Consider the following 22,001-nt stretch of genomic DNA (forward strand, 5'->3'; position numbering starts at 1 on the left):
TAGAAGCGTGTCTCATCCTGAGGCTGACGGGGAGTTGGGTAGAAGCGTGTCTCATTCTGAGGATGAGGCGGAGTTGGGTAGAAGCGTGTCTCATTCTGAGGCTGAGGCGGAGTTGGGTAGAAGCGTGTCTCATTCTGAGGCTGAGGCGGAGTTGGGTAGAAGCGTGTCTCATTCTGAGGCTGACAGGGAGTTGGGTAGAAGCATGTCTCATGCTGAGGCGGAGTTTGGTAGAAGCGTGTCTCATTCTGAGGCTGACTGGGAGTTGGGTAGAAGCGTGTCTCATTCTGAGGATGAGGCGGAGTTGGGTAGAAGCATGTCTCATTCTGAGGCTGAGGCGGAGTTGGGTAGAAGCGTGTCTCATTCTGAGGCTGAGGCGGAGTTGGGTAGAAGCGTGTCTCATTCTGAGGCTGAGGCGGAGTTGGGTAGAAGCGTGTTTCTTTCTGAGGCTGACGGGGAGTTGGGTAGAAGCGTGTCTCATTCTGAGGCTGACGCGGAGTTGGGTAGAAGCGTGTCTCATTCTGAGGCTGAGGCGGAGTTGGGTAGAAGCGTGTCTCATTCTGAGGCTGAGGCGGAGTTGGGTAGAAGCGTGTCTCATTCTGAGGCTGACAGGGAGTTGGGTAGAAGCATGTCTCATGCTGAGGCGGAGTTTGGTAGAAGCGTGTCTCATTCTGAGGCTGACTGGGAGTTGGGTAGAAGCGTGTCTCATTCTGAGGATGAGGCGGAGTTGGGTAGAAGCATGTCTCATTCTGAGGCTGAGGCGGAGTTGGGTAGAAGCGTGTCTCATTCTGAGGCTGAGGCGGAGTTGGGTAGAAGCGTGTCTCATTCTGAGGCTGAGGCGGAGTTTGGTAGAAGCGTGTTTCTTTCTGAGGCTGACGGGGAGTTGGGTAGAAGCGTGTCTCATTCTGAGGCTGACGCGGAGTTGGGTAGAAGCGTGTCTCATTCTGAGGCTGAGGCGGAGTTGGGTATAAATGAGGCGGAGTTTGGTATAAATGTGTCTCATTCTGAGGCTGACAGGGAGTTGGGTAGAAGCGTGTCTCATTCGGAGGTTGAGGCGGAGTTGGGTATATATGAGGCGGAGTTGGGTAGCGTATAAATTATATCAATCAAATATATGCCCTGTTGACAACCTGTGGTCACTTCTGATTGGCTTGACCCCTCCCACTGACACTATTACAGTTATTATAGTGATATGAAATCAGATCCCCAAGAGACCGGCTGCTGATGTTTTGTATTTTTCACCTTAATTAGTATTTTTTGTTTGCCTCTGTACTTAATTGTCTTTTGTATATTACACTTCAGTAAAGGACTGTATTGTGTGTATATATTACTAAGCACTGCATACCAGCTGCGTATACTACTAAATTCAGAGGTATTTGTTGCATGCATTTGCAAATCCATGGTACTGATATATCATGCAGTTTAGGGACCACCAGTATCAAAGAAGCCGTGAAGTTGGCCTGGTGGCTTAACATGTATTTGCAAATGATGCAACAAATATCTCTGAATCTCTATTACTGTATTGTTTTCGAGTATTGTTGCAGGTACAATTTAGTGTTTTTTGTATTTGTTTAGTATGACCCCCTCTCTTTCATGCACCTGTAGAGTATTGCCGAATTGATTTAAGCAGCTTCCACATTTATGTTTGATGTTGTTGGCCTCCCCGGTTAGTGATGCCGCCATTCCTCCATTCTAGAAGACTATTCCACAGCTCGCGGTGTCGCCGGGGTGGGTGGAGCCAGGAGATTGGGTATATCCAGGCACATTGCTGCTTGTCTCTAACAAAGCCACACGAACCCTTACACAATTCATTCTAAAGATGAGCTCCATCCAAATAGAGCATCAGTTATGGGATAAACAAAACTAATGAGCAGCCAATCAGATGGATATATCTGGAAGAAGCCGGGATCCTCCTACTGCGCGCTACAGAACAAGCACATTGTAGGTGAGCGGGTTACACCCAGGTTCTGCGGATGAGCGACTGCTAATAAAGTTTGTATTTGGAAAATATGTTGGTTTTAATAATCTTCTTTTTTTTTTTTTTTTGGCTATAAATCAATTTGCAGAGCAAGGTCTCTGGCTGTCAGATTACCTGAAAGCGTTCCTATAAATCATTTCTCTGACCGATATGGGGGAGGGGAATACAGAATGATGTCTGCCTGTTGGCGTAGCATGCAGCACAGGGATGTATGCTGTTTCTCTCTAAGGCGTTAATAGCTGTGTTTCTCAAGGACACGGTAATGCTGGGGTAGAGATCCTGGCATAAACGCAGGGATTTCCTTCCTCCCACTGTCACATGTGAAGAGTGGCGTATCCTTAATGAGTGGGCGTCCTGATTGCCAAGCAGCAAGAGGTACTGTGGGCGTCTGGCGCCAAGACAGGGAGAGAACAGAGCCTTCTGCACTGATCATTATATATGGGCACAGAGCCTCCTGCACTGATCATTATATATGGGCACAGAGCCTCCTGCACTGATCATTATATATGGGCACAGAGCCTCCTGCACTGATCATTATATATGGGCACAGAGCCTCCTGCACTGATCATTATATACGGGCACAGAGCCTCCTGCGCTGATCATTATATACGGGCACAGAGCCTCCTGCGCTGATCATTATATACGGGCACAGAGCCTCCTGCACTGATCATTATATACGGGCACAGAGCCTCCTGCACTGATCATTATATACGGGCACAGAGCCTCCTGCACTGATCATTATATACGGGCACAGAGACTCCTGCACTGATCATTATATACGGGCACAGAGACTCCTGCACTGATCATTATATACGTGCACAGAGCCTTCTGCACTATATGCTGTGATCACTGTATATAGAGACTCCTGCACTATACGCTGTGATCACTGTATACAGGGCCTCCTGCACTATACACTGTGATCACTGTGTACAGGCACAGAGCCTCCTGCACTATACGCTGTGATCACTGTATACAGGGCCTCCTGCACTATACACTGTGATCACTGTATACAGGCACAGGGCCTCCTGCACTATACGCTGTGATCACTGTATACAGGGCCTCCTGCACTATACGCTGTGATCACTGTATACAGGGCCTCCTGCACTATACGCTGTGATCACTGTATACAGGGCCTCCTGCACTATACGCTGTGATCACTGTATACAGGGCCTCCTGCACTATACGCTGTGATCACTGTATACAGAGCCTCCTGCACTATACGCTGTGATCACTGTATACAGGGCCTCCTGCACTATACGCTGTGATCACTGTATACAGGCACAGAGCCTCCTGCACAATACGCTGTGATCACTGTATACAGAGCCTCCTGCTCTATACGCTGTGATCACTGTATACATGCACAGGGCCTCCTGCACTATACGCTGTGATCACTGTATCCAGGCACAGGGCCTCCTGCACTATACGCTGTGATCACTGTATCCAGGCACAGGGCCTCCTGCACTATACGCTGTGATCACTGTATACAGGGCCTCCTGCACTATACGGCGTGATCACTGTATACAGGCACAGGGCCTCCTGCACTATACGCTGTGATCACTGTATACAGGCACAGGGTCTCCTGCACTATACACTGTGATCACTGTATACAGGGCCTCCTGCACTATACGCTGTGATCACTGTATACAGGGCCTCCTGCACTATACGCTGTGATCACTGTATGCAGGCACAGGGCCTCCTGCACTATATGCTGTGATCACTGTATACATGCACAGGGCCTCCTGCACTATACGCTGTGATCACTGTATACATGCACAGGGCCTCCTGCACTATACGCTGTGATCACTGTATACAGGCACAGGGCCTCCTGCACTATACGCTGTGATCACTGTATACAGGGCCTCCTGCACAATACGCTGTGATCACTGTATACAGGGCCTCCTGCACTATACGCTGTGATCACTGTATACAGGCACAGAGCCTCCTGCACAATACGCTGTGATCACTGTATACAGAGCCTCCTGCTCTATACGCTGTGATCACTGTATACATGCACAGGGCCTCCTGCACTATACGCTGTGATCACTGTATCCAGGCACAGGGCCTCCTGCACTATACGCTGTGATCACTGTATCCAGGCACAGGGCCTCCTGCACTATACGCTGTGATCACTGTATACAGGGCCTCCTGCACTATACGGCGTGATCACTGTATACAGGCACAGGGCCTCCGGCACTATACGCTGTGATCACTGTATACAGGCACAGGGTCTCCTGCACTATACACTGTGATCACTGTATACAGGGCCTCCTGCACTATACGCTGTGATCACTGTATACAGGGCCTCCTGCACTATACGCTGTGATCACTGTATGCAGGCACAGGGCCTCCTGCACTATATGCTGTGATCACTGTATACATGCACAGGGCCTCCTGCACTATACGCTGTGATCACTGTATACATGCACAGGGCCTCCTGCACTATACGCTGTGATCACTGTATACAGGCACAGGGCCTCCTGCACTATACGCTGTGATCACTGTATACAGGGCCTCCTGCACAATACGCTGTGATCACTGTATACAGGGCCTCCTGCACTATACGCTGTGATCACTGTATACAGGGCCTCCTGCACTATACGCTGTGATCACTGTATACAGGGCCTCCTGCACTATACGCTGTGATCACTGTATGCAGGCACAGGGCCTCCTGCACTATACGCTGTGATCACTGTATACATGCACAGGGCCTCCTGCACTATACGCTGTGATCACTGTATACAGGCACAGGGCCTCCTGCACAATACGCTGTGATCACTGTATACAGGGCCTCCTGCACAATACGCTGTGACCACTGTATACAGGGTCTCCTGCACTATACACTGTGATCACTGTATACAGGGCCTCCTGCACTATACGCTGTGATCACTGTATGCAGGCACAGGGCCTCCTGCACTATATGCTGTGATCACTGTATACATGCACAGGGCCTCCTGCACTATACGCTGTGATCACTGTATACATGCACAGGGCCTCCTGCACTATACGCTGTGATCACTGTATACAGGCACAGGGCCTCCTGCACTATACGCTGTGATCACTGTATACAGGGCCTCCTGCACAATACGCTGTGATCACTGTATACAGGGCCTCCTGCACTATACGCTGTGATCACTGTATACAGGCACAGAGCCTCCTGCACAATACGCTGTGATCACTGTATACAGAGCCTCCTGCTCTATACGCTGTGATCACTGTATACAGGCACAGGGCCTCCTGCACTATACGCTGTGATCACTGTATACAGTGATTCCTGCACAATACGCTGTGATCACTGTATACAGGGCCTCCTGCACTATACGCTGTGATCACTGTATACATGCACAGAGCCTCCTGCACTATACGCTGTGATCACTGTATACAGGCACAGGGCCTCCTGCACTATACGCTGTGATCACTGTATACAGGGCCTCCTGCACAATACGCTGTGATCACTGTATACAGGGCCTCCTGCACTATACGCTGTGATCACTGTATACAGGGCCTCCTGCCCTATACGCTGTGATCACTGTATACAGGGCCTCCTGCACTATACGCTGTGATCACTGTATACAGGCACAGGGCCTCCTGCACTATACGCTGTGATCACTGTATACAGGCACAGGGCCTCCTGCACTATTCGCTGTGATCACTGTATACAGGCACAGGGCCTCCTGCACTATACGCTGTGATCACTGTATACAGGGCCTCCTGCACTATACGCTGTGATCACTGTATACATGCACAGGGCCTCCTGCACTATACGCTGTGATCACTGTATACAGGGCCTCCTGCACTATATGCTGTGATCACTGTATACATGCACAGGGCCTCCTGCACTATACGCTGTGATCACTGTATACAGTGATTCCTGCACTATACGCTGTGATCACTGTATACATGCACAGAGCCTCCTGCACTATACGCTGTGATCACTGTATACAGGCCTCCTGCACTATACGCTGTGATCACTGTATACAGGGCCTCCTGCACTATACGCTGTGATCACTTTATACAGGGCCTCCTGCACTATACGCTGTGATCACTGTATACAGGGCCTCCTGCACTATACGCTGTGATCACTGTATACAGGCACAGGGCCTCCTGCACTATACGCTGTGATCACTGTATACAGGCACAGGGCCTCCTGCACTATACGCTGTGATCACTGTATACAGGGCCTCCTGCACTATATGCTGTGATCACTGTATACAGGCACAGGGCCTCCTGCACTATACGCTGTGATCACTGTATACAGGCACAGGGCCTCCTGCACTATACGCTGTGATCACTGTATACATGCACAGAGCCTCCTGCACTATACGCTGTGATCACTGTATACATGCACAGGGCCTCCTGCACTATACGCTGTGATCACTGTATACAGGGCCTCCTGCACTATACGCTGTGATCACTGTATACATTCACAGAGCCTCCTGCACTATACGCTGTGATCACTGTATACAGGGCCTCCTGCACTATACGCTGTGATCACTGTATACAGGCACAGGGCCTCCTGCACTATACGCTGTGATCACTGTATACAGAGCCTCCTGCACTATACGCTGTGATCACTGTATACAGAGCCTCCTGCACTATACGCTGTGATCACTGTATACAGAGCCTCCTGCACTATACGCTGTGATCACTGTATACAGGGCCTCCTGCACTATACGCTGTGATCACTGTATACAGGGCCTCCTGCACTATACGCTGTGATCACTGTATACATGCACAGGGCCTCCTGCACTATACGCTGTGATCACTGTATACAGGGCCTCCTGCACTATACGCTGTGATCACTGTATACATGCACAGGGCCTCCTGCAGTATACGCTGTGATCACTGTATACAGACACAGGGCCTCCTGCACTATACGCTGTGATCACTGTATACAGGGCCTCCTGCACTATACGCTGTGATCACTGTATACATGCACAGGGCCTCCTGCACTATACGCTGTGATCACTGTATACAGGGCCCCCTGCACTATACGCTGTGATCACTGTATACAGGCACAGAGCCTCCTGCACTATACGCTGTGATCACTGTATACAGGGCCTCCTGCACTATACGCTGTGATCACTGTATACAGGGCCTCCTGCACTATACGCTGTGATCATTGTATACAGGCACAGGGCCTCCTGCACTATACGCTGTGATCACTGTATACATGCACAGAGCCTCCTGCACTATACGCTGTGATCACTGTATACAGGGCCTCCTGCACTATACGCTGTGATCACTGTATACATGCACAGGGCCTCCTGCGCTATACGCTGTCATCACTGTATACAGGGCCCCCTGCACTATACGCTGTGATCACTGTATACAGGCACAGAGCCTCCTGCACTATACGCTGTGATCACTGTATACAGGGCCTCCTGCACTATACGCTGTGATCACTGTATACAGGGCCTCCTGCACTATACGCTGTGATCACTGTATACAGGGCCTCCTGCACTATACGCTGTGATCATTGTATACAGGCACAGGGCCTCCTGCACTATACGCTGTGATCACTGTATACATGCACAGAGCCTCCTGCACTATACGCTGTGATCACTGTATACAGGGCCTCCTGCACTATACGCTGTGATCACTGTATACAGGCACAGGGCCTCCTGCACTATACGCTGTGATCACTGTATACAGGGCCTCCTGCACTATACGCTGTGATCACTGTATACAGGGCCTCCTGCACTATACGCTGTGATCACTGTATACAGGGCCTCCTGCACTATACGCTGTGATCACTGTATACATGCACAGGGCCTCCTGCACTATACGCTGTGATCACTGTATACATGCACAGGGCCTCCTGCACTATACGCTGTGATCACTGTATACATGCACAGGGCCTCCTGCACTATACGCTGTGATCACTGTATACATGCACAGGGCCTCCTGCACTATACGCTGTGATCACTGTATACAGGGCCTCCTGCACTATACGCTGTGATCACTGTATACATGCACAGGGCCTCCTGCACTATACGCTGTGATCACTGTATACAGGGCCTCCTGCACTATACGCTGTGATCACTGTATACAGGGCCTCCTGCACTATACGCTGTGATCACTGTATACAGAGCCTCCTGCACTATACGCTGTGATCACTGTATACAGGGCCTCCTGCACTATACGCTGTGATCACTGTATACAGGGCCTCCTGCACTATACGCTGTGATCACTGTATACATGCACAGGGCCTCCTGCACTATACGCTGTGATTACTGTATACAGAGCCTCCTGCACTATACGCTGTGATCACTGTATACAGGGCCTCCTGCACTATACGCTGTGATCACTGTATACAGGGCCTCCTGCACTATACGCTGTGATCACTGTATACATGCACAGGGCCTCCTGCACTATACGCTGTGATCACTGTATACATGCACAGGGCCTCCTGCACTATACACTGTGATCACTGTATACAGGCACAGAGCCTCCTACACTATACGCTGTGATCACTGTATACAGGGCCTCCTGCACTGTACGCTGTGATCACTGTATACAGGGCCTCCTGCACTATACGCTGTGATCACTGTATACATGCACAGGGCCTCCTGCGCTATACGCTGTGATCACTGTATACAGGGCCTCCTGCACTATACGCTGTGATCACTGTATACATGCACAGGGCCTCCTGCACTATACGCTGTGATCACTGTATACAGGGCCTCCTGCACTATACGCTGTGATCACTGTATACAGAGCCTCCTGCACTATACGCTGTGATCACTGTATACAGGCACAGGGCCTCCTGCACTATACGCTGTGATCACTGTATACAGGGCCTCCTGCACAATACGCTGTGATCACTGTATACAGGGCCTCCTGCACTATACGCTGTGATCACTGTATACAGGGCCTCCTGCCCTATACGCTGTGATCACTGTATACAGGGCCTCCTGCCCTATACGCTGTGATCACTGTATACAGGGCCTCCTGCACTATACGCTGTGATCACTGTATACAGGGCCTCCTGCACTATACGCTGTGATCACTGTATACAGGCACAGGGCCTCCTGCACTATTCGCTGTGATCACTGTATACAGGGCCTCCTGCACTATACGCTGTGATCACTGTATACAGGGCCTCCTGCACTATACGCTGTGATCACTGTATACATGCACAGGGCCTCCTGCACTATACGCTGTGATCACTGTATACAGGGCCTCCTGCACTATACGCTGTGATCACTGTATACAGGGCCTCCTGCACTATATGCTGTGATCACTGTATACATGCACAGGGCCTCCTGCACTATTCGCTGTGATTACTGTATACAGAGCCTCCTGCACTATACGCTGTGATCACTGTATACATGCACAGGGCCTCCTGCACTATACGCTGTGATCACTGTATACATGCACATGGCCTCCTGCACTATACGCTGTGATCACTGTACTGTATACAGGGATTCCTGCAGTATACGCTGTGATCACTGTATACATGCACAGGGCCTCCTGCACTATACACTGTGATCACTGTATACAGGCACAGAGCCTCCTACACTATACGCTGTGATCACTGTATACAGGGCCTCCTGCACTATACGCTGTGATCACTGTATACATGCACAGGGCCTCCTGCACTATACGCTGTGATCACTGTATACAGGGATTCCTGCACTATACGCTGTGATCACTGTATACATGCACAGGGCCTCCTGCAGTATACGCTGTGATCACTGTATACATGCACAGGGCCTCCTGCACTATACGCTGTGATCACTGTATACAGGCACAGAGCCTCCTGCACTATACGCTGTGATCACTGTATACAGGGCCTCCTGCACTATACGCTGTGATCACTGTATACAGGCACAGGGCCTCCTGCACTATACGCTGTGATCACTGTATACAGGGCCTCCTGCACTATACGCTGTGATCACTATATACAGGGCCTCCTGCACTATACGCTGTGATCACTGTATACAGGGCCTCCTGCACTATACGCTGTGATCACTGTATACAGGGCCTCCTGCACTATACGCTGTGATCACTGTATACAGGGCCTCCTGCACTATACGCTGTGATCACTGTATACAGGGCCTCCTGCACTATACGCTGTGATCACTGTATACAGGGCCTCCTGCACTATACGCTGTGATCACTGTATACAGGGCCTCCTGCACTATACGCTGTGATCACTGTATACAGGGCCTCCTGCACTATACGCTGTGATCACTGTATACAGGGCCTCCTGCACTATACGCTGTGATCACTGTATACATGCACAGGGCCTCCTACACTATACACTGTGATCACTGTATACAGGGCCTCCTGCACTATATGCTGTGATCACTGTATACATGCACAGGGCCTCCTGCACTATACGCTGTGATTACTGTATACAGAGCCTCCTGCACTATACGCTGTGATTACTGTATACAGGGCCTCCTGCACTATACGCTGTGATCACTGTATACAGGGCCTCCTGCACTATACGCTGTGATCACTGTATACAGGGCCTCCTGCACTATACGCTGTGATCACTGTATACAGGGCCTCCTGCACTATACGCTGTGATCACTGTATACATGCACAGGGCCTCCTGCACTATACGCTGTGATCACTGTATACAGGCACAGAGCCTCCTGCACTATACGCTGTGATCACTGTATACAGGGCCTCCTGCACTATACGCTGTGATCACTGTATACATGCACAGGGCCTCCTGCACTATACGCTGTGATCACTGTATACAGGCACAGAGCCTCCTACTCTATACGCTGTGATCACTGTATACAGGGCCTCCTGCACTATACGCTGTGATCACTGTATACAGGCACAGGGCCTCTTGCACTATACGCTGTGATCACTGTATACAGGGCCTCCTGCACTATACGCTGTGATCACTGTATACATGCACAGGGCCTCCTGCACTATACGCTGTGATCACTGTATACATGCACAGGGCCTCCTGCACTATACGCTGTGATCACTGTATACAGGGCCTCCTGCACTATACGCTGTGATCACTGTATACAGGGCCTCCTGCACTATATGCTGTGATCACTGTATACATGCACAGGGCCTCCTGCACTATACGCTGTGATTACTGTATACAGAGCCTCCTGCACTATACGCTGTGATCACTGTATACAGGGCCTCCTGCACTATACGCTGTGATCACTGTATACAGGGCCTCCTGCACTATACGCTGTGATCACTGTATACAGGGCCTCCTGCACTATACGCTGTGATCACTGTATACAGGCACAGAGCCTCCTACACTATATGCTGTGATCACTGTATACAGGGCCTCCTGCACTATACGCTGTGATCACTGTATACAGGCACAGGGCCTCCTGCACTATACGCTGTGATCACTGTATACAGGGCCTCCTGCACTATACGCTGTGATCACTGTATACATGCACAGGGCCTCCTGCACTATACGCTGTGATCACTGTATACATGCACAGGGCCTCCTGCACTATACGCTGTGATCACTGTATACATGCACAGGGCCTCCTGCACTATACGCTGTGATCACTGTATACATGCACAGGGCCTCCTGCACTATACGCTGTGATCACTGTATACAGTGCCTCCTGCACTATACGCTGTGTTCACTGTATACATGCACAGGGCCTCCTGCACTATACGCTGTGATCACTGTATACATGCACAGGGCCTCCTGCACTATACGCTGTGATCACTGTATACATGCACAGGGCCTCCTGCACTATACGCTGTGATCACTGTATACAGGGCCTCCTGCACTATACGCTGTGTTCACTGTATACATGCACAGGGCCTCCTGCACTATACGCTGTGTTCACTGTATACATGCACAGGGCCTCCTGCACTATACGCTGTGATCACTGTATACATGCACAGGGCCTCCTGCACTATACGCTGTGATCACTGTATACATGCACAGGGCCTCCTGCACTATACGCTGTGATCACTGTATACATGCACAGGGCCTCCTGCACTATACGCTGTGATCACTGTATACAGGGCCTCCTGCACTATACGCTGTGATCACTGTATACAGGGCCTCCTGCACTATACGCTGTGATCACTGTATACAGGGCCTCCTGCACTATACGCTGTGATCACTGTATACAGGGCCTCCTGCACTATACGCTGTGATCACTGTATACAGGGCCTCCTGCACTATACGCTGTGATCACTGTATACAGGGCCTCCTGCACTATACGCTGTGATCACTGTATACAGGGCCTCCTGCACTATACGCTGTGATCACTGTATACAGGGCCTCCTGCACTATACGCTGTGATCACTGTATACAGGGCCTCCTGCACTATACGCTGTGATCACTGTATACAGGGCCTCCTGCACTATACGCTGTGATCACTGTATACAGGGCCTCCTGCACTATACGCTGTGATCACTGTATACATGCACAGGGCCTCCTGCACTATACGCTGTGATCACTGTATACATGCACAGGGCCTCCTGCACTATACGCTGTGATCACTGTATACATGCACAGGGCCTCCTGCACTATACGCTGTGATCACTGTATACATGCACAGGGCCTCCTGCACTATACGCTGTGATCACTGTATACAGGGCCTCCTGCACTATACGCTGTGATCACTGTATACAGGGCCTCCTGCACTATACGCTGTGATCACTGTATACAGGGCCTCCTGCACTATACGCTGTGATCACTGTATACAGGGCCTCCTGCACTATAGGCTGTGATCACTGTATACAGGGCATCTTGCACTATACGCTGTGATCATTATATACATACATTATTTTCCCCCTGGCTTACTCCCTTCGGGTTCCTATTGAGGTGCATTGACACCTTTGTGAATGTTTTGCCCTTTGTACATCTAAATGAAGTGGTGTAAAAAATAATGTTCCCAGGGTTAGTAGTATTGGGAATTAGACCACACTTGGGAGTGGCCAGTAGATGGCTTATATCTTATCTATGGTCAAGTGAACACGTATTACTGGATACCGACAGCGGGGGGCGCCATTCTGCAGTCCTGGCTACTGTAGACGCAGAAGTAGCTTAATTTCAGGATTAGAACATTTGTTAGTGAAACGGAAATCACATTGTGTTATTTTCCATGTTTACTGTACTGGTTGTGTTCAAAGCATTTACTTTCCCCAGAATCAAAACATCTAAACTGTCCTCTCGACGATCATTCAGTCTAATCTAGTGCCCACAGGGGGAGGAGGAACTGCTGGGCACCACGAGGACCTCGCTGTACTAGGAATGAGTCTGTGGGGTCCCTGTGCCCGATGTCTCGTCCAGAAAATGATGAGGCTTCGTGGTCCTCCAATAACCCTAGACCGTGCGCTTTTATATTTTGCCCAACATGGAACGCACTGCAGCCATTACCAACTGGGTGTAGGATGACCAGACTGACCGTCAGAATTGCCACGTTTGCGGCCAGCCTGTGCGATGGGCCGACATCAAGCGGCGATGCTGATTTAGACGCTTTCCTGCATCCTGGGCCCAGCGTGGGGCTGGAAATCGCACTTGTCACCCCGGTAATGTTCCAGGCATTCCTCCGCCCTGTACAATGGTGGCCTCTGTTTCCCGGACCAGCATAAGCCCAGCTGGTTACACCGCAGGAAAGAGAGCTCAGAGTTACATGTTCAGCAATGGGCAGGTCTCTCGGAGTTGGGTCTTTGTCGAGTCATATATACTGTATGTGTAGAATAACCTATATTGGTAATCGTATTAAATCCTGCTGTGTAGAGTCACCCTATACGGTGATTTACATTATTATTATTATTAACAGTTTGTTGTATAGCGCAGCATATTCTGTTGCACTTTACAAATGGAAACAACATTAATAGAACAACACTGGGTAGTAACAGACAGACATACAGGTAAGAGGGCCCTGCTCGCAAGCTTACAATCTTTAGGATATGTACATACAGCAGAGGTTTTCAACCGGGCGCTTGTGAAGTGTGCCGCAGAGCTAGAGCCGCCTGTCGCATTAAAGAACTGCGGACCGGGCAGCGCTGCAGCTGAGCTCCTCTGGGAGGCTCAGGCACGCCCGAGCCGTGACCTGCCTAAACGCGGCGGCGTGACATCACAGGTCACGCACGCTGCGTTGCCTGCCTGGCAACGCGGTCAGCCACACAGCCAGCCCTTCTTTCTCACCTGCCCGTGGCCAGCCAGCCACTGCTCACAGCTTTGCACCTTGGGAACCTGCAGCCGATGACAGACAGGTAAGTCTAGAAAAATGTGAATTTATTTTTGATGTGGTAGCCACTATGATTTGATTTTGTGGGGAGCAATGTGTTTTGTCTGTTTCTGTGGGGGCCAATTTATGCGGGTGTTATTTCTTTGGGGCCATTGTATGTGCGTTTTATTCCTGTGGAGGCCAATGGGTGTGTTTTTCATAGGTCGCCCATACCGTATCGCCGGATAGTGTGCCTTGGCAATTTTAAAATCTTGCGTAGTGTGCCTCGAGTTGGAAAAGGTTGAAGATCACTGACATATAGGTTCATGTACTTACCTATTGTTGACCAGCAGAAAAAAAACCCTGTGTATATATACAGCCATGGCCAAAAGTTCTGAGAATGACACAAGTATTGGTTATCACAAAGTCTGCTGCTTCAGTGTTTATGGCAATTTGCATATACTCCAGAATGTCATGAAGAGTGATCAGATGAATTGCAATTAATTGCAAAGTCCCTCTTTGCCATGACAATGAATTTTAATCCCAAAAACACAGGTGAGCGTGTTGACGAGGACAAGGCTGGAGATCACTCTGTCGTGCTGATTGAGTTAGAATAACAGACAAAGCTTTAAAAGGAGGGTGGAGCTTGAAATCATTGTTCTTCCTCTGTTAACCATGGTTACCTGCAAGGAAACACGTGCAGTCATCATTGCTTTACACAAAAAGGGCTTCACAGGCAAGGATATTGCTGCTAGTAAGATTGCACCTAAATCAACCATTTATCGGATCATCAAGAACTTCAAGGAGAAAGGTTCAATAGTTGTGAAGAAGGCTTCAGGGCACCCAAGACCGTCCAGCGAGTGTCAGGACCGTCTCCTAAAGTTGGTTCAGCTGTGGGATCGGGGCACGACCAGTGCAGTGCTTGCAGAAGGAACGCTGAGCGCTACCATCAGTCCTGTGTCATGCCAACAGTAAAGCATCCCGAGACCAGTCATGTGTGGGGTTGCTTCTCAGCCAAGGGAGGGGGCGCACTCACAATTTTGCCTAAGAACACAGCCATGAATAAAGAATGGTACCAAAACATCCTCCACGAACAACTTATCCCAACCATCCAAGAACAGTTTGGTGAGGAACAATGCCTTTTCCAGCATGATGGAGCACCTTGCCATAAGGCAAAAGTATTAACTAAGTGGATCGGGGAACAAAACATACAAATTTTGGGTCCATGGCCAGGAACCTCCCCAGACCTTAATCCCATTGAGAACTTGTGGTCAATCCTCAAGAGGCGGGTGTACAAACAAAAACCCACAAAGTCTGACAAATTCCAAGCATTGATTAGGCAAGAATGGGCGGCCATCGGTCAGTATGTGGCCCAGAAGGTGAGTGACAGCATGACAGGGCGAACTGCAGAGGTCTTGTAAAAGAAGGGTCAACACTGCAAATATTGGCCCTCATTCAGAGCCGTACGCTCTGAGCAGAGCGCACTCTCTGAATGAGGGCCGGGCTCCATTTTCATGGAGCGTCCTCCTGGACGCTCGTATAGCTGTGGGTCACCACCCACAGGCTATACGAGCGTGCATTGTGATGGTCGCGATGGTCGAGACCATCGCGACCATCGAATTTGCGAGCCGGAGCCTGCGGTTGAGGTTTTCAACCGCAAGCTCCGGAGTGATTTTGGCTCTATCAGAGCCAAAATCACTCCCACTGACATCACTAGTGATGTCAGTGGGCCGGCTTCTGACGGGAGGCGTTCCCGTGGGAACGCCCCCGTCAGGGAGGCACGCCCCCGGCACGCCCACCAAAGGGGGCGTGCTGTCAATCAACATTGACAGCACGCCCCCTTTGATCGGACACAACGAGCGAAGGACTTTCCTTCGCTCGTCGCGTCTGGCGCATGCGCACGACGGAGCTCCCTCCGTCGTGCGCATGCTCAGTCCATAACATCGACCCACTTGCGAGCGGACAGCCGCTCGCGAGTGGGTCTGAATCAGGCCCATTGTCTCTTTGCATAAACTTAATGTAATTGTCAATAAAAGCCTTTGTTACTTATGTAATGCTGTAATGTTGCCTCAGTATACCATAGTAACATATGACACTTATGTAATGCTGTAATGTTACCTCAGTATACCATAGTAACATCTGACACTTATGTAATGCTGTAATGTTACCTCAGTATACCATAGTAACATCTGACACTTATGTAATGTTACCTCAGTATACCATAGTAACATCTGACACTTATGTAATGTTACCTCAGTATACCATAGTAACATCTGACACTTATGTAATGCTGTAATGTTACCTCAGTATACCATAGTATCATCTGACACTTATGTAATGCTGTAATGTTACCTCAGTATACCATAGTAACATCTGACACTTATGTAATGTTACCTCAGTATACCATAGTAACATCTGACACTTATGTAATGCTGTAATGTTGCCTCAGTATACCATAGTAACATCTGACACTTATGTAATGCTGTAATGTTGCCTCAGTATACCATAGTAACATCTGACACTTATGTAATGCTGTAATGTTACCTCAGTATACCATCGTAACATCTGACACTTATGTAATGCTGTAATGTTACCTCAGTATACCATCGTAACATCTGACACTTATGTAATGTTACCTCAGTATACCATAGTAACATCTGACACTTATGTAATGCTGTAATGTTGCCTCAGTATACCATAGTAACATCTGACACTTATGTAATGCTGTAATGTTACCTCAGTATACCATAGTAACGTCTGACACTTATGTAATGCTGTAATGTTACCTCAGTATACCATAGTAACATCTAACACTTATGTAATGCTGTAATGTTACCTCATTATGCCATAGTAACATCTGACACTTATGTAATGCTGTAATGTTGCCTCAGTATACCATAGTAACATCTGACACATTGGCTGAGCTTGTTACAGGATGCACTGAAGCTCGGCAAGTACAGGAATTCTCATGTTTTGCAGATAGTGTCAGGCAAACGGGTTAATGGACAGATTTACATAATCAGCGTCTGCCTGGAGATTCCCTGATTTATTCTGTCTGTTCGTACTGGTTCATGCGTGGTCACTTTTTCAGTATTATTATTATTATTATTTGTTGTCTCTTCATAAAGTACCAACATTATTCCACAGCGCTGTAGAGTGGGGAGGTAATTCTGTTACCGTATAGGGGCATAACAAGAGCTTACACTTACATAGGAAACAAGTGGGGGGATGGCATTGGGGAATAACTCAGTATACATGATAATAGCGCAGTACATAGACCTCCTGTGACCCCGCTGTGCTCCTCATACATCTCCCTTTCCTCCTGCTCTGTGAGTCATTTCATTAATGTGCGGCGTGTGAAGGGTAAATCATGGTTCTCCTCTGACATAACGATCACAATTAGTACACCTGCTGCCACATCACACCGGCACATTTAATTGCCTGAGACTGAATAATTAAACACTGTAGAATCTTCAGGCTGCGCGTTTCCAGTCAGAAGGTTCATATAGATCCCCAGCCGTTCTGCTTTCTGTCCTATAGGTTCCTGTACATCCCCAGCCGTCCTGCTATCTATCCTATAGGTTCATATAGATCCCCAACCGTTCTGCTTTCTGTCCTATAGGTTCCTGTACATCCCCAGCTGTCCTATCTATCCTATAGGTTCATATAGATCCTCAACCGTCCTGCTTTCTGTCCTATAGGTTCCTGTACATCCCCAGCCAGCCTGCTTTCTATCCTATAGGTTCATATAGATCCTCAACCGTCCTGCTTTCTGTCCTATAGGTTCCTGTACATCCCCAGCCGTCCTGCTATCTATCCTATAGGTTCATATAGATCCTCAACCGTTCTGCTTTCTGTCCTATAGGTTCCTGTACATCCCCAGCCGTCCTGCTTTCTATCCTATAGGTTCATATAGATCCCCAGCCGTCCTGCTTTCTATCCTATAGGTTCATGTACATCCCCAGCCGTCCTGCTTTCTATCCTATAGGTTCATATAGATCCCCAGCCGTCCTGCTTTCTATCCTATAGGTTCATGTAGATACCAAGCCGTCCTACTTTCTATCCTATATGTTCATGTAGATACCCAGCCGTCCTGCTTTCTATCCTATAGGTTCATATAGATCCTCAACCGTCCTGCTTTCTGTCCTATTGGTTCCTATACATCCCCAGCCGGCCTGCTTTCTATCCTATAGGTTCATATAGATCCTCAACCGTCCTGCTTTCTGTCCTTATAGGTTCCTGTACATCCCCAGCCGTCCTGCTTTCTATACTATAGGTTCATATAGATCCCCAGCCGGCCTGCTTTCTATCCTATAGGTTCCTGTACATCCCCAGCCGTCCTGCTATCTATCCTATAGGTTCCTGCACATCCCCAGCTGTCCTGCTTTCTGTCCTATAGGTTCCTGTACATCCCCAGCTGTCCTGCTTTCTACCATATAGGTTCCTGTACATCCCCAGCCGTCCTGCTTTCTATACTATAGGTTCATATAGATCCCCAGCCGTCCTGCTTTCTATCCTATAGGTTCATGTAATCCCCAGCCGTCCTGCTTTCTGTCCTATAGGTTCCTGTACATCCCCAGCCGTCCTGCTTTCTGTCCTATAGGTTCCTGTACATCCCCAGCCGTCCTGCTTTCTGTCCTATAGGTTCATGTAATCCCCAGCCGTCCTGCTTTGTCCTATAGGTTCATGCAATCCCCAGCCGTCCTGCGTTCTATCCTATAGGTTCCTGTACATCCCCAGCCGTCCTGCTTTCTGTCCTATAGGTTCCTGTACATCCCCAGCCGTCCTGCTTTCTGCCCTATAGGTTCCTGTACATCCCCAGCCGTCCTGCTTTCTATTCTATAGGTTCATGGATTCAGATTTTCATTGTGATTTTTTTATCAGGACTTTGTTTTTGTTTTTTTTGTTTGGTTATAAGCGGTGAAATATCCGCTCTTCCTCCTGTATTTGTGTAAGCTGCGGAGCTCGCACCCTGTGTAGCCTGGTGAGACGTTTGTTAGTGCTGGCACTTGGACTGTAGCCAGGCGAGACGTATCTTTGCGCTGGTGCTATAATGAGGCTCGGACAAGCGATGCATGAAGTGTAACAGCGGCTTCAGTTTGCCAATATTATAAAGTTACCTGCGTTGGTTTTGCTCCTCTAAACCACAACATATGGAGACCACATCCCAGAAGACGCAAAAGCAACGGGGACAACAGACGTCTCATTAGCACTGCCCCGACCATTCCTAATTAATCACCACAATTTCCTCTCAGCGCAGTTTGGTCTAACGCCCGTCTCCTCTCTTCGCAGGCCGTGGCCGTATCACAGGCAGGAGGACAGCTGTGGGTCTTCGGGGGAGAGTTTGCTTCGCCCGACGGGGAGCAGTTTTACCACTACAAAGATCTCTGGGTGCTTCATCTTTCCACTAAAGCCTGGGAACAGATCAAGTAAGAGAACTGAATGCTTCACTTAAACTTTATTTCTTTGAACACTGAAGGGTACAGTTGGGGGTCGGGAGTATTCCCACGTGAGGATCTTGTAGGACTGTGGAGGTATATTATGGTAGAGATCAGGTAAAGGCAGTTCCATGGATGTAAGGGGGGAGAGGTGTGAACTGTGGATGTTCTAGGAAACCTACTTAGGGGGACCTGAACTTTTGGGTCAAGGTATTAGAGGGACGGGAATAATATCAGGAGGAGGGCACTACTAAGTCCAGGTCTTGATGAGTTGGGGTCCCCGATGGCGCAGGGGCATAGGTGGAGCTGGATTTCGGTGTAAATGTCTCTGTGGAAGTGCACAGGCCTATTCAGAGCTGAGACTAAGGTGAATCCTGGTCTTGGATGATGCTTAGAAGGTGCAGGAACATAGATGGTACCTAGATAATCCAGGTGTGGACAGTATCTTGCCTAGGTAATCAGGGTCTTAGATGGTATAGAGCAGGCCTGGCCAAACTACAAGTCCCAACATACCCTCCCACTGATCAGCTGTTAAAGCATGCTGGAACTTGTAGTTTCACAGCAGCTGGAGAGCCACAAGTTGGCCAGGCCTGGTATAGAGGCTTACCTGGTACAGGATCAGAGTGTCAGTTCCCAGGCCAAGGAGATGGCTCTGCTGTTGCCAATGCAGACAGCTCCAGTGCCACCAGAACACATTAGTAAAGTAGTCATGAATATGGAATAATAACGCCTCACTACACATTACATACCTCAGTCTCCTCTATGGGGCTTGGCTGCTGGTTATGGATTGTTAGCCATTTAGTTGAAGGCTCATATAGGAGGAACAGCTGTACAGCAAATTGGAGGGGACATAACATTTTTGTAGTATTTGTGGACAATCGCTCTTGTAGTGCGATACACGTTAGTGCAAATAAGTGTAAACCGATGAAGGGCCCATTCTTGGCACGCACATTGGACAGACATCGGCCATGGTCTGACACAGCCAATGTACGGGGGGTAATAAACATGGAACATTCTTGTTGCTCGTATAACGTGAGCTGTACAACATGTTCCCCTTCTTTACTCCAGGACCTAGGACTTGGCTGTCATTTCTTTATTGATGCAAAATAAAAATAAAATCTTCATTGACATTGATTCATATTTTGTTCGGCTTTATTACCCCGACACATTGGCTGTGTCAGAGGCAGAGCCGGGGTTTATCTGTTCTATATACTCCTCTGGGGCACTTTGGACAGCTCCAGTATCTCTCTAAGGCTGCAGCCCAAACTTCCTCCTCTAGGGGGTGCCAGCCAGAACCCATTTCTCCTACACTAACAATAAGGGTCGATGCGTGCAAACTGCGTTCAGCGATGCAATTGCACATTCGCCTGCGCTCACATTCTGGGCACGATACCCTGATATAGTACTCGCTCTGTACCAGCCTCCTAGTCACCAGATTACATGAATACAATGGAAACAATTCAGAGATGGGCATGTAAAGTGATGGTCGGACGACATAACAAAACAGGATGAACAGGTCCAAGCCTCTGCATCCCCCTGTGGCCAAATGTGGGGCTGAGTGTGATGCTATAGAACAGAAGCAGCTGTGTTGAGATTCTATTGCCAGACCCTGTTCTTAGGGGGTCACACCGCATGTGAGGGTGTTTGGGAGAAAGACACCTGAAGCATATGGACTGTGGACGAAGCATTTCCCCCATTCTGCTACAATCCCCGGCAGAGTATATCTTACCTTACCTATTGCACTAAAACTTCTTTCTCTTTTGGGGGCTGGGATGAGGGAGCGCCATAGGACACGCCAAGGTGTTCTCAGGCAGATGGTAACATTGGATGCATCCAAAGTCACCTTGGAATAAAAATCCCATTGTGATCCTGTGTATGGTCCCCTAACTGCAGCTTCTCTGTATTTACACCTATTTGTTATTTATTAGTTTTTGCTTTCTGCGCGCCAGGAGCTGCCTCACATACACGTCTTTCCCACAGAGCTCCGGGCGGTCCGTCAGGGAGAAGTGGGCACCGCATGGTATATACAAAGCGGCAGCTGGTGGTCTTTGGAGGGTTTCATGAGAGCACAAGGTGAGACCTGTTGTAGTATTTCTGTCCCTTCCCCATCTAGGAGACTCCAGCCACTCACCCTCTTCCCCCTACACTACTATCAGGCCCTTCTCCCACCGCTGGGGCAACATCCCCTCACTTCCCCTAATGCCAATGCTCCTTGCCCAAACCCCTCTGTCCCTCTGCTGCCAGACCCCTCTCCCACCACTGGGGGCATAGTCCTTCCCTTCCCCTAATGGCAATGCCCCCCTCCAAACCCCTCTCTCCCTCTGCTGCCAGACCCCTCCCACCAATGGGGCAATATCCCCTCCCTTCCCCTGATGCCAATGCGCCCCACCACACCCCTCTGCCAGACCCCTCTCCCACCACTGGGGCACCATCCCCTCACTTCCCCTAATG

At 49.2% G+C, this 22,001-nt stretch overlaps 1 protein-coding gene across 2 annotated transcripts in view; it reads left to right on the forward strand.

Annotated features, from left to right (window-relative positions):
• Window positions 1-22,001, forward strand: part of KLHDC4 (kelch domain containing 4) — a 48,628-nt gene that overhangs the window by 15,455 nt on the left and 11,172 nt on the right. For both annotated transcript variants that reach the window (XM_088448013.1, XM_088448012.1), the window contains exons 5-6: window positions 19,405-19,541; window positions 21,531-21,623. In XM_088448013.1, coding sequence (XP_088304139.1) covers window positions 19,405-19,541; window positions 21,531-21,623 — 230 coding nt within the window. The remainder of the gene's footprint in view (window positions 1-19,404; window positions 19,542-21,530; window positions 21,624-22,001) is intronic.

The sequence above is a fragment of the Taudactylus pleione genome, unplaced genomic scaffold (assembly GCF_031769625.1).
Source record: "Taudactylus pleione unplaced genomic scaffold, aTauple2 ptg000447l, whole genome shotgun sequence".
NCBI lineage: Eukaryota > Metazoa > Chordata > Amphibia > Anura > Myobatrachidae > Taudactylus > Taudactylus pleione.